Source organism: Solanum lycopersicum, chromosome 11 (assembly GCF_036512215.1).
Source record: "Solanum lycopersicum chromosome 11, SLM_r2.1".
Lineage (NCBI taxonomy): Eukaryota > Viridiplantae > Streptophyta > Magnoliopsida > Solanales > Solanaceae > Solanum > Solanum lycopersicum.
In genome coordinates this window covers 8675666-8688687 of record NC_090810.1, presented here as the reverse complement: position 1 = coordinate 8688687, position 13022 = coordinate 8675666, and the positions used below count along the sequence as shown (strand labels likewise).

Sequence of the window (13022 nt, the reverse complement as noted above, 5' to 3'; positions counted from 1 at the left end):
GTGCTTGCTCCCTCCTTATAAGAGTTAAAAAAAAGATGGTATAGGACCTAGAAGTCAGACAGAGAGATTCCAGAGGTCGACGCAACCAGAAATTGTAGGGTAGCAACGACGATGGTAAAACATTTTTCCCTTTTCTTTATATCACTTTTTGTAGTTCTTTTTATTGGGAATAAAGTGATGTTTTCAAACATACCCCTCGGGTGCTGACATGAGACTGACATGAGCTTGAAAATCAGCCAGAAACCAAGGACCAAATAGATTCCAGAAACAAACCAAGGACCAATTAAATTCCAAACTTTTATGAAGGATCCTTTATTATCTGTCAACCTGTGACAGCCAGGATCCTCTTTCCTACTCAAGCTCTGGGGGCTAGAATCTGTGAAGAAGGTAGTGAAATTTTGAGTATAGAAACTTACTTTGTTTCCAGTGCTACAACAAATGCCTGCAACCAAATACATCCGGAAAGTGCCACCATGGATGCTTCTTCCATCTCACTTTTCTCAAAAGCATATGCATGTATGGTGATGACAAAGACAACAATAGCCTGTGAAAAGCACATCCAATCATTATGACTATATAGGCTACTAAAATCAGATTATATATAGGACAACCAACTATTAGGTGAAGTCTTCCGAGACTGCAAATCCAATGCTAGAAAAGAATAGATATGCAGTTCTAAGGACTCTGCTAAATGATATTAGAAATTTGAACCAAGTAGTACTCACGTGAAAGAGAGACCGGCCAAACCATCCAGCAAATGTGCTAGGATTAAGAAGCCTGTTAAAATGGGAGTCAAACGGAACAGTGAGGTTAGTACCATATCAAATAACATGAAAATTAAATCAATAATTTTTCTTATTTTTTCACTCAATTTCAGAAAAAATAGAAGATGGACGACTGCTACAAAAAGAACTTTGTTCGAACTGTTACTCCATCTTCATGATCATATGAAAAATGTAATTGATCCTTTAGTCTATTTGGGCCAATGGCCATCTATCAGGAGTTTTGGGTTTAATATATAGCAACAATCCAATAAAACTAAGTTCCACCAAACTAAAGCTATAATCCAAATGCGATTTTTGAAATAGATGAAAAGCAAGTAGAGTACTAAGATACAGAAGATTCAATGAGCACGAATCTCAAACCTTCCTGCTTGGCAATAGAACAGTATTTGTGGATGCTGCATTACGGTTCTTTCACTGAGATCTTTGTCAAGGACACTGACTAGAACAGGCACACTTGTGTAGAAAACATTATAAGCCATCAAACTAACAGAATTGAAAAGGCTTGTTCCAGAAACACCTGAAATGAATGAGAAGCTGGTATGTATGATAATATTAGTACATGATGAGTAATCAAAGCTGTGGAGATGCACTCAACAAGGCTATATGCATTTAGTGAAGGCAACTTTTTTTTAAAAAAGGCACTCAATAAAAGACAAAGTTTAGCACTTACAAAATCTGGATGAAGCATATTAGGAGGGATTTGTAGAAGGAATATTGGGAAAGAAATGCTGTCCTATTGTAAGAGTAACGGCCATGGACAAGTATCAGTCGTTTCAAGAACCTGAATTCTGCATACCAGGAGAAGCACACATTAAAAGATATGAAGTTTGGTGAATGCCACAATATCAATGCCTACAAATGCCGTTCTTGTTTCAATATTTCCCACCAACAAAAAGGCAGATAAATTTCAGCAGGAGTATATATATATTATAAATCTAATAAATGCATGAACTATTGCAGTAATATGGAGAATACTGAATAATCCTGATTCCTGATACAGATCAGCACCACTGAAGGTTTTGACACAAGTTGAGATTGTCTTATACAAATCAAATGTAAATGCAAAAACAAACAGGCAAAGCATATGTACGTCAAAGAGAAGTACATCCGCATTGAGCTTATAAGATAAGGAGAAGGGTAACACGCAGGAACCCATATACATGACATCAGATACTTTTAACAAGATCATGTCAAACTTGGATGACCAGAGAGTGATAGGTATTCCCAATATCTTTTTGATCGCCTACAGTATTTCAACATGTTGAATAAGTATCAATCTCCAACAATGACTTGAATGATAACTTTTCAATCTACCAATGTTACCTGACTAATTCCCCTAGATATCCACAGATATTACTTGCATTTCAAGACATCTTTCACAAATTCTAACAAGTCAAACTCACCAATATCTTGATATGTAAAAGGAGCTCTTTACAATTTTAAAATGAATATTAAAATATAATGTTCAAAATTATACTCTTAACAGTCTATAAAAGGTTTCTTCTTGAGATGAAAACTCTAAAGAAGATGTAAGTTAATCCTTCCAACACCACCAGAACCACAACTACACCGCAATCCCAGGTAAGTCATTCATTTGAAATCGGGTCGATTTGAAGTTAGTAAAATTTTGTTTGGACATGCAATTTGGATCTCAAAAGTGGTACTTTCTCTTATAAACATGAAAACCCCACTATCTGTGAAAACTATCAAAACCTCCTCAACTCTTATATGATCTTTCAAATGAGCAAACCATGGTTCAGAAAAATGGTATCGAAATATCCTAAGGATTAGGCACCACATTAATAAATTGCATACCTCCATATTTCTTTTGTAAATACATGTTTGCAATCACACGCTATTACAAATTTTCTAAATACACATAATTTCACAAATCATTAGTCCAATAAATTAAAAATAGTAATAACTAGCTATTCTATAATAGACCCTCTGTCCCTATTTAATTGGCCATATTTTCCCTTATATTTGTCCCTATTTACTTGTCCATTTTAACAAATTACAAAAGTACAACAATTTTTTCCTAAAATGCCCTTATTTAATTCTAGAAAATTTCTAGTACTACTAAGTTATAATGCATGCTTTTTGGAACCAGAAAATACATTTATTATACTTGGGGAGTTGCATAATCTTTTAAGTTAAGGGTAAAATTATAACTAACTATGATAATAATTGGTGCCTTAATATGCGTGTCACTTCCAAAGTGGACAACTAAATAGGGAAAGAGGGAGTAGTATCTTTCCATATGATATGGACAATCTCTTCACATCGAGCATGGTTTGTTTGTTTTTTGCAAAATTCAAAATTATGGGTCAAGTTTTAAATTTTGAAAAACCAAAATCACAAACTTGGAATTGAAATCCTACTTTTTGGAGAATATGAAATTTTAAATCATGATTTGAAATTGAACTTGGAGTTCTGTTCAATTTTAAAAAACAGATGGTGATTTCAAATGAAAACATCAATCTGAGCTCCAAATTGCATGGTCAAACGCCTAGCAAGACTCCTACAAAAAAGAGGACATAAAGTGCACGTGTTAAAATGACTAAATATATCCTCAACTAATTTGTACCCCCATTTAAATCTTTTCCTCCATTATTCCTATTTGTCACTAGGTTTGCATGGACTCTAAAAGATTGTAGGACTGTAAACACAACTTCCTTTTTAGTGATTTTAGGTTTACCTCTGTCACGACCCAGATTCTGGAATCCGGATCGCAACCCGTGTCGTTGACCTTTCAGAGGTCGCAGACAAGCCTCATCTTTCATTCATCACATTCATCTAGTTAAATTTCGAAAAATTTGAAACTTTTTATATGTATTCATACATAATAAAAAGTTTTAAATTTTCCAAAATTTAACTAGATGAATGCAAGATGAGGCTTGTCTGCAACCTTTGAGAGGTCAACGACGCCGGTTGCGATCAGGATTCCAGAATCCGGGTCGTGACAAACTTGGTATCAGAGCATGAGGTTAAATTACCTAGGAACTAAAGCTCAACACAACCACATCACGTAGTTTCTAGCTTATGGTTGTGAAGTGCGCCACAATCATGACTTAGAGACTACGCAATGATAGAAAATTCTCCTTTCTTCTCCTCTTTATCGTGCTATCTAGAGCTTTTACACTTTGAGTCATTCTAAGTATCTAACTTCCTTCTTGTGTGAGCATGTATAGGGATACACACAAGAATTAGGATGGCCAAGTGGTCTAAGGCGCCAGAATCAAGATCTAGCTTTCCCAAGAAAGGGCCATAATGGAAATGCCCAACGTGGACGAAAGACGTGTGGTGAGTTTGGCTGTTCGCATGGAGGTGAATGCATGGTAATGTCTAAAAGCCTGCTATGAGTATTAATGAGAAGGAGAAGGATACGTTGGCTGCATACCAACTCAAGAACATGACTTAGACATGGATTTGCTTCTTAAGTGTTATGCTATAATAGACTATAGAAATAGGGTAGTAAGGCTTCAGTTTCCAAATAAGTTGAGTTAAAATGAGAAAGGCGTGGTTCAAATCCAATAGGTCAAGGCAAATGCTCAGCCTCGGTCAAATGTTGTAGCCGAACCCTCCAAAGGGAAACCGATTTCATGCGTTGAGAGGAATAGAGGAACAAGAGAAGTACGCATATGTGGATAATGGTAACTTGCTTGTCTTTTTTTTGTGTGTGTGTTTATGCATTATTAGATCCAGGATCTACTTTGCCTATGGTTACTCCTTTGTTGGCTAATCAATTTGACTTACTTCCTGAGATCTTACATGAACTGTTTCTAGTTAGTACTCCCATAGGAGACAGTGTTAAGGCCGAAGGGGTATGTATAGAAGTTCATGGCACAGTGGCAAGTCCCTTTGTAGTTAAGTTGGGCGTCATTAGGTTCAAATCTTAAGGACAATAAGATGTTATCTACGAGGTTAGATATACTCTTCCTAAGTCTGGTTTATGTTTAAGAAACTCTAAGTTTAAGTGTGTAGTGGATTTGGTGTGGTAAGTCCTTGATCATATGTCTTATAATAGAACTATGTGAGTTAAAAAGAAGTTATGTTGCATTTTGTGTTGCTGTTTTTGTGTAGCATAGGCATGTTTTCTGTGTTGCATGATTTGTGATGTTCATTAAGTGTGATTGAGAAGAAAATTCCTTAATCTCAATTATGAAGCTTAAGATAAGCTTGAATGATATGCATCATCCAAATATGTGTGAATCAGAAATTAACAAAGGAGAAAAGTTTAAGCGTGATAAAGTAACTTTCGAAAATCACCCTCTTTGTTTAAGCGTGATAAAGTAACTTTCGAAAAATCACCCTCTTTGTTTAAATGATGTGTAAGTGTCATTCGGGGACGAATGTTCCGAAGGGGAGGGGGGATAATGTAACATTCTGGAAAATCATATGCCTAATGAAAAGCCAGTATGCCCTTAGGATAGCCTATTAGGGGTACATAGGCACCCCAATGCCAATATTGAGAAATATTGGGCATAGTATAGAAAAATTGGCTAAGGGATATTAGCAAATTTTCTATATACAAATAAGAAATAATACTTTTTGGGTTGTCGTACCCCAACCCAAGATTGGTGTTCAATAAATGTACCTGCAATGAAGACCCTAAAATAAAATATTTTTTCCTTTAACTCACAAAAAGGTATGAGGCATCCAAGTGTCAAGTCTAGATACCATGTCACATGATCAATTAAAATGATCATGTAGAGTAAGCAGCGCCCAAAGACATACTGAGAATCCTTGGGACAATAAGTAAACATTTCCAAAGGAATCATAAATAATAGTTAGTTAGGAAAGTACAATCAACCCATGTGCAAGCACATGTACAAGACATGTGAAGAAGCACCAAAGGAGGGGACCACCCTAACCGAATTAAATTAGGGTGGTTAAAGGGACAAAAACGTGCATAAGAGACCACTCCATGTGGGGCCTAACTTCCTAACCATTTTTAGACTCTAACCTACTATCCAAAATAGCTAACTAACCTAGGACTAACCGAAATGGACCCACTAGTGCACCCAAGACCCGACAACCTAAGACCAAAACCGGGTTGACACTAACCTAGTACTAGTTACAGAGACAACATAGTACCTAACCTAGGATGGTCCAAAAGGTTAGTTATGGTCCTATCAACTAAGGGGTACTTTAGTAATTCCCGTAGGTTACCTGATTAATTTATTTAGCAAATTAATTAATTAATTTAAAAGGGCTAAAACCAAAACTACAAAGGAAATTTTAAGATTTTGGTTAAGACAAGAAAGGGACAATTTAGTACCTAACCTAGGATGGTCCAAAGAATTAATTAAGGTCCTAACAACTTAGGGATACTTTAGTAAGTACCCTAGGCTATTTAATTAATTAATTTAGCATCTTAATTAATTAATTAAAGGGTCAAAACCGAAATCACAAAGAAGTCTCAAGATTTCGGTTGAGATAAGAAAAAAACAACCTAGTATTTAACCTCGGATGGTCCAAAGGATTAGTTATGGTCATAACGACTCAAGGCTACTTTAGTAATTACACTAGGTTACTTCATTAATTAAATTATACATTTAATTAATTAAATTAAAGGGTTCAAACTGAAATTCTTATGCTAACCTAGTATAAAGCAAGAAACATCCTATTATTTAACCTAGGATGGTCCTAAAGGGTTGATTATGGTTCCAATGACTTAGGGGTACTTTAGTACTTACCTTATGTCCCTAAATTAATTAAATTAATGATTGATTTAATTAATATAAAGTCAAAATGTTGACCTAAACCATAGTCAACACCAAAAATTCAGACTTTTGGTCAAATAAAAATTCTCCTATGTTTAGTCAACTTAGGAGGGTTTTTTTAGTAATTAGTTAATTAATTTATTTAATTAACTTAACAAAACATAAGTTGAATAAGTCAAAGTTAGTTCCTAAACCTAAAACCACGTTTAAACTCAAACAAATACACGACTAATACCAGAAAACAAGCGTGAGAAAAACAGTGAACAAAACGCAAGAAAAAAAAGAAAATTTCTTAGACAATTTTTCAAGGTTCGTTCAATATGGTCTTCGTAGATTAAGTTCTACTTAAGGTATGGGTTTTCTCTCATGGAATTCTTTCTCCAAGAGGCTTTTCAAATTCATGAATTTCGAAACTAGGGTTGTTTCCCAATGGTGTTGTTGAACGCCCATCTCCCTAGTTATCCTTGTTTTCAATTCTTTAAGTATATAGATGTAATCTTGAACATGTTGTTGGTATGTGGTTCTAACTGATTTTATTAGTTCTTGATTTATTAATGAGTAATGAGGTCTATAAATTGGAGTGATTTTTTACACAAATTAAGGAATGACATAATGCTTAGTTTTGTGTTCGAGAAAGATGAAGTTGTTATGAGTTGTTTATGAAGTTGAGTCTATTGTTATAGGCTGTTCATTGAATGATAATTATAAGTTAATTGAATGTAAAAAGGTTGACTTACAACAAATGAAGTTTAAATGACCACCATATGTGAAAGTTTCATTTACGCCAACAAATTGGCTAGCAAAACTATGTCCAAAATATTATCATAGCCAATTTATTGGCACAAGCCAAAGTTACACTCATTCATGTTTAGTTTGGTATACCTTAGCCATTAGCTAATCTTTTAATTATTTAAAGATAACATTATAGCCAATTTCATTCATCACTCTTAGACGATGTATTGTTAGCCATTTTATTGGCATAAGGCAGGCAATTCATTCAAGTATAATTTCATGGAATCATTAGTTAATTCTATTACATATTTTGAAAATAATGTCGTAGACAAATTTATTGGCATTAGCCAAACTTTCACTACACTTGAACTTTTAATCTTTGATTAACTTACAAGAACAATTCAATGCTTGCTTTGACCAAGCTATGAAGTTATTTTGGCATTATAGATTCATGAACTAGCTTTGATTCTTTATGAAAGTTATAACTACTTATTCAATGCTATTACGTTCACATGTTCGTGTGGATAGGATATGTTGGGACTTGTCCCATTGATTGACATACCCTATGTTATGAGTTCATTGATGTAGAGATTGGTATCACTTTGTTAGTATAACTTCACACATTTTGGGAGATAATATTTTGGACATTGTGTTGCTAGCCAATTTGTTGGCATAAACCCAACTTTCACATATGGTGGTCATTTAAACTTCATTTGTTGTAAGCCTAACCTTTTTACATTCAATTAACTTATAATTATCATTCAATGAACAACTTATAACAGTAGAATCAACTTCATAAACAACTCATAACAACTTCATCTTTCTCGAACACAAAACTAAGCATTATGTCATTCCTTAATTTGTATAACTAATCACTCTATAGACCTCATTACTATTAATAAATTAAGAACTTATAAAATCAGTTAGAACCACATACCAACAACATGTTCAAGATTACATCTATATACTTAAAGAATTGAAAACAAGGATAACTAGGAGATGGGCGTTCAACAACACCATTGGGAAACAACCCTAGATTCGAAATTCATGAGTTTGAAATGTTTGAAAAGCCTCTTGGAGAAAGAATTCCATGAGAGAAAACCCATATCTTAAGTAGAACTTAATCTACGAAGACCACATTGAACGAACCTTAAAGAACCTTGAAAAAATCGTCTAAGAAATTTTCTGTTTTTTTCTTGCGTTTTGTTCACTGTTTTTCTCACGCTTGTTTTTCTGGTTTTAGTTGTGTATTTGTTTGAGTTTGAACGCGATTTTTAGGTTTAGGAACTGACATTAACTTTTCAACTTAGGGTTTAATAAGTTAATTAAAAAAATTAATTAACTAATTACTAAAAAACCCCTCCTAAGTTGACTAAACAAAGGAGAATGTTTCTTGCATTATACTAGGTTAGCATAAGAATTTCGGTTTGACCCCTTTAATTTAATTAATTAAATGTATAATTTAATTAATGAAGTAACCTAGTGTAATTACTAAAGTACTCTTAAGTCGTTATAACCATAACTAATCCTTTGGACCATCCTAGGTTAAATACTAGGTTGTCTTTTTCTTATCTCAATCGAAATCTTGAAACTTCTTTGTGATTTCGGTTTTGACCCTTCAAATTAATTAATTAAGCTGCTAAATTAATTAATTAAATAGCCTAGGGTACTTACTAAAGTATCTCTATGTTGTTAGGACCTTAACTAACTCTTTGGACCATCGTAGGTTAGGTTCTAGGTTGTCCCTTTCTTTTCTTAACCAAAATCTAAAAATTTCCTTTGTAGTTTTGGTTTTAGCCCTTTAAATTAATTAATTAATTTGCTACATAAATTAATTAGGTAACCTAGGAAAATTACTAATAGGGTACTTACTAAAGTATCTCTATGTTGTTAGGACCTTAATTAACTCTTTGGACCATCGTAGGTTAGGTTCTAGGTTGTCCCTTTCTTGTCTTAACCAAAATCTAAAAATTTCCTTTGTAGTTTTGGTTTTAGCCCTTTAAATTAATTAATTAATTTGCTACATAAATTAATTAGGTAACCTAGGAAAATTACTAAAGTACCCCTTAGTTGATAGACCATAACTTATCTTTTGGACCATCCTAGGTTAGGTACTATGTTGTCTCTTTAACTAGTACTAGGTTAGTGTCAACCTGATTTTAGTCCTAGGTTGTCGGGTGCACTAGTGGGTCCATTTCGGTTATCCTAGGTTAGTTAGCTATTTTGGGCAGTAGGTTAGAGTCTAAAATTGGTTAGGATGTTAGGCCCACATGAAATGGTCCCTTATGCACGTTTTTGTCCCTTTAACTACCCTAACCGAATTCAGTTAGGGTGGTCTCCTCCTTTGGTGCTTCTTCACATGTCTTGCGCATGTGCTTGCACATGGGTTGATTGTACTTTCCTAACTAACTATTATTTATGGTTCATTTGATAATGTTTACTTATTGTCCCAAAGATCCTCACTATGTCCTTGGGCACTTCTTACTCTACATGATCATTTTAATTGATCATGTAACATGATATCTAGGCTTGACACTTGGATGCCTCATACCTTTTTGTGAGTTAAAGGAAAAAGCATTTTAGTTTAGCGTCTTCATTGCAGGTGCATTTATTGAACAACAATCTTGGATTAGGGTATGACAACCCAAAAGGTATATTTCTTATTCGTATATAGAAAATTGGCTAATCTCCCTTAGCCAATTTTTCTATACTATGCCCAATATTGAGGCATTGGGGTGCCTATGTACCCCTAATAGGCTATCCTAAGGGCATACTGGCTTTTCATTAGACATGATTTTCCAGAATGTTACAACCTCATCCCTTTTAACACATTCACTCACCACGTTTCACACCTAACTGGTGCATCCGGAGGTCAATGTAGATCATTACCGAACAATTTAAAGCGATCTTCTGACATCTATCCCAATTTATGCTACTTGTACCTTCATCCAAATGTAATCACTTTTAAAAATTGTCTAATCGTGTATGACCCTACATCTATCTTAGTGTCTGTATATCTCGACACTTAGCTTTGGATACAAATGAATTAGGTCTTAGGCCTGACTGACACCCCAAAAGCTAGCTCAAAGAGAGGAAGATTACCCAAGTCTTATATGGAGTCCATCCATCTCATTAACCACCGATGTGGGACTTTTGTCATTCTTTACAGATACATTGAATTTTAGTGGCAAAAGATTCTCTTATATTACATTGCGAGTCATATAACTATTCAATATATTCATTATGGTAGATAGCCTTATATCTCATAACACGTAGATACCACTTCTTCATTTTAGCCATCTATTTTAGTTCTAGTTCTAGTTGTAACATATTCATCTATCAAGTCATTCTAATTAAGAATCGAGACCAAATTCCCATCCCTCTATCAATGTGGGACTTCTTAACACTCCCTCATACGCCCATACCCCAACTGGGGCATGAACACTTCTAAATGGGGGCCCAACATCGGTGAGCAACAAATTGAGATGAGTCTGGTTTTAATACCATGTAAAGATACGATACCTAGGATTAAGTCAACCTCAAAATACTAGCTTTTTGTCCAAGTCCATATAAGGAGACATAGGGCCCGTTTGGATGGGCTTAATAAAAGCAGCTTTAAAAAAGTAATTCTGAAAGTGCTGAAACTTATTTTTAAAATAAGCAGTTATGCGTTTGGATAAAAGTGCTGAAGTTGTTATGCCAAACGTGAAAAGGGAAAAATAGAAGAAAGAGATGTTAGGGTTATATGGATAATTTGGAGATTGTATAAAAATATTAAGGGAAAAAAACATAAAAATGTGGTCAACTTAAAACAGCTTATAAGCTAAAAAAAAAAAAGCACCCCTACCCCAGCTTTTAACTTTTGGCTTAAAATAAGTTTTTTTTTTAACTTAAATAAGCTATTTTGAGTATTGCCAAACAGTTAAATAAGTCAAAAATCAGCTTTTAAGTCAGTTTGACCAGCTTTTAAACTGAGCCAAACAAGCTCATAATTCCCATCTCTTTCCCGATGTGGGACTTCTTAACACCTTAGAATATATGATCCTCCGTCTTCGTAACATTTTTTCTAGCATGATACCTGGTTCATGATAAGGCAATGTCATTTATTTAAAATTTGATATTTCCATAAGATTGAATTTGACCTGTTACTAAATGGATCAGGTGGATCAAATATTGTATCGGCAGTGTCAATTTTTCACATTAATATAAGTCCCACTGGTTTTCTCTTCTCCAAAGGGGCTTGAGGCAGGGAGATCCACTCTCACCTTTCTTGTTCATTCTAGCTATGGAGGGGATGAGTAGTCTGATCAACACAACAAAGGCCACTGACTAGATCAGAGGCTTCCAAGCACAAAACATGGCAGGAAACAACTTAGAAATCACACTCACCTACAGATGAAACCTTAGTTTTTTGTGATGCAGTGAGGGAACAATTTCTGATTATGAGAACCATTTTCATAATTTTTGAAGTTGTTTCGGGCCTTCATATAAATTGAGAAAAAAGCTATATCTACCCCGTTAATGAAGTGGTACAAATTGAAGATCTGGCCATTACACTGGGGGAAAAGTAGGAGAGCTACCCACCATCTACTTGGGAATGCCTTAAGGTGCAAAAATAAGTCAATGAGCATTTGGAGTGGTCTGATAGAGAATTGTATGCCTTATCATCATACATGATATTTGTTTTCCAAGCACCAACTGGTGTGAGAAGAACCTCTTTTCGGCAAGAAATGAAGATAAGAGGAAGTATTATCTTGTCAAATGGGAAGAAATGAACATAAGCAAGGAGATTGGGGGTGTGAGCATCAGAAACATGAAGTTTCACAACAAAAGCCTAATGATGAAATGGCGATGGAAGTTTGCATCTATTGAGAACTCAATGTGGAAGGAAGTGATTGCTGCAAAGTATGGAATGAGGCATAACTGGATGACAACAGAGGTGTCGTCTCCACAGAAGTTTGCATCTACTGAGAACTCAATGTGGAAGGAAGTGACTGCTGCAAAGTATGGAATGAGGCATAACCGGATCACAAAAGAAGTGTCCTCTCCATATGGATCTAGTGTGTGGAGACAACAAAAGTGTCCTCTCCATATGGATCTAGTGTGTGGAGACAACAGAGTTGTCCTCCCCATATAGATCTAGTGTGTGGAGACAACAGAGGTGTCCTCTCCACATATAGATCCATCAGATCTGGTGCTAGAAAAATCATGATGCAAAGTGCAAAATGGCAGAAAGGTGGCTTTCTGGACAGTCAGATGGAGTGGCCAGATTTCACTAAGCCAAAGGTTTTCTGACCCCTACAACCTATGTCAAATGAAACAAGCAACTGTAGCAGAATTATGGAATGATCAAGGGTGGAATTTACACTTCCGGAGAAACTTAAATGATTGGGAGATGTGTAGAATAGCAGAGTTTTATGTCACCCTAGCACAATTAAGTAATGATTCACTGGTATGAAAAGTGGGCAAAGGGTGGTTTGTTGTTAACTCAGTCTATGAAGATCTCAATACGGTTGGCGTTGAGGAAGTAGAATGGCCTTGGAAGATGATATGGAAAACTAAGATACCATGTATAGTAAATTGTTTTACTTGGTTGCTAGCTAAGGAGACAGTTTTGACACATGAGAACTTGAACGAAAGAGGTTTTCACCTGTGTTCCAGGTGCTTTCTGTATGAAGAGCAAGGAGAGACAGCCAACTATATCTCCTTACACATCAAGTTGATAAACCAATTGTGGCAAATGTTCACCAACATGAGATAAGATCAGATCGGTGAAATC

The 13022-nt window shown here is 35.1% G+C and overlaps 1 protein-coding gene across 2 annotated transcripts in view; it reads right to left on the bottom strand.

Annotated features, from left to right (window-relative positions):
- LOC101263565 (phospholipid-transporting ATPase 2) overlaps positions 1–13022 on the bottom strand; it is a 61744-nt gene that overhangs the window by 5825 nt on the left and 42897 nt on the right. For both annotated transcript variants that reach the window (XM_004250325.5, XM_069291591.1), the window contains exons 20-23: positions 1456–1573; positions 1146–1319; positions 726–777; positions 417–544 (exon numbers count right to left, since the gene is read on the bottom strand). In XM_004250325.5, the coding sequence (XP_004250373.2) occupies positions 417–544; positions 726–777; positions 1146–1319; positions 1456–1573 (472 nt within the window). The remainder of the gene's footprint in view (positions 1–416; positions 545–725; positions 778–1145; positions 1320–1455; positions 1574–13022) is intronic.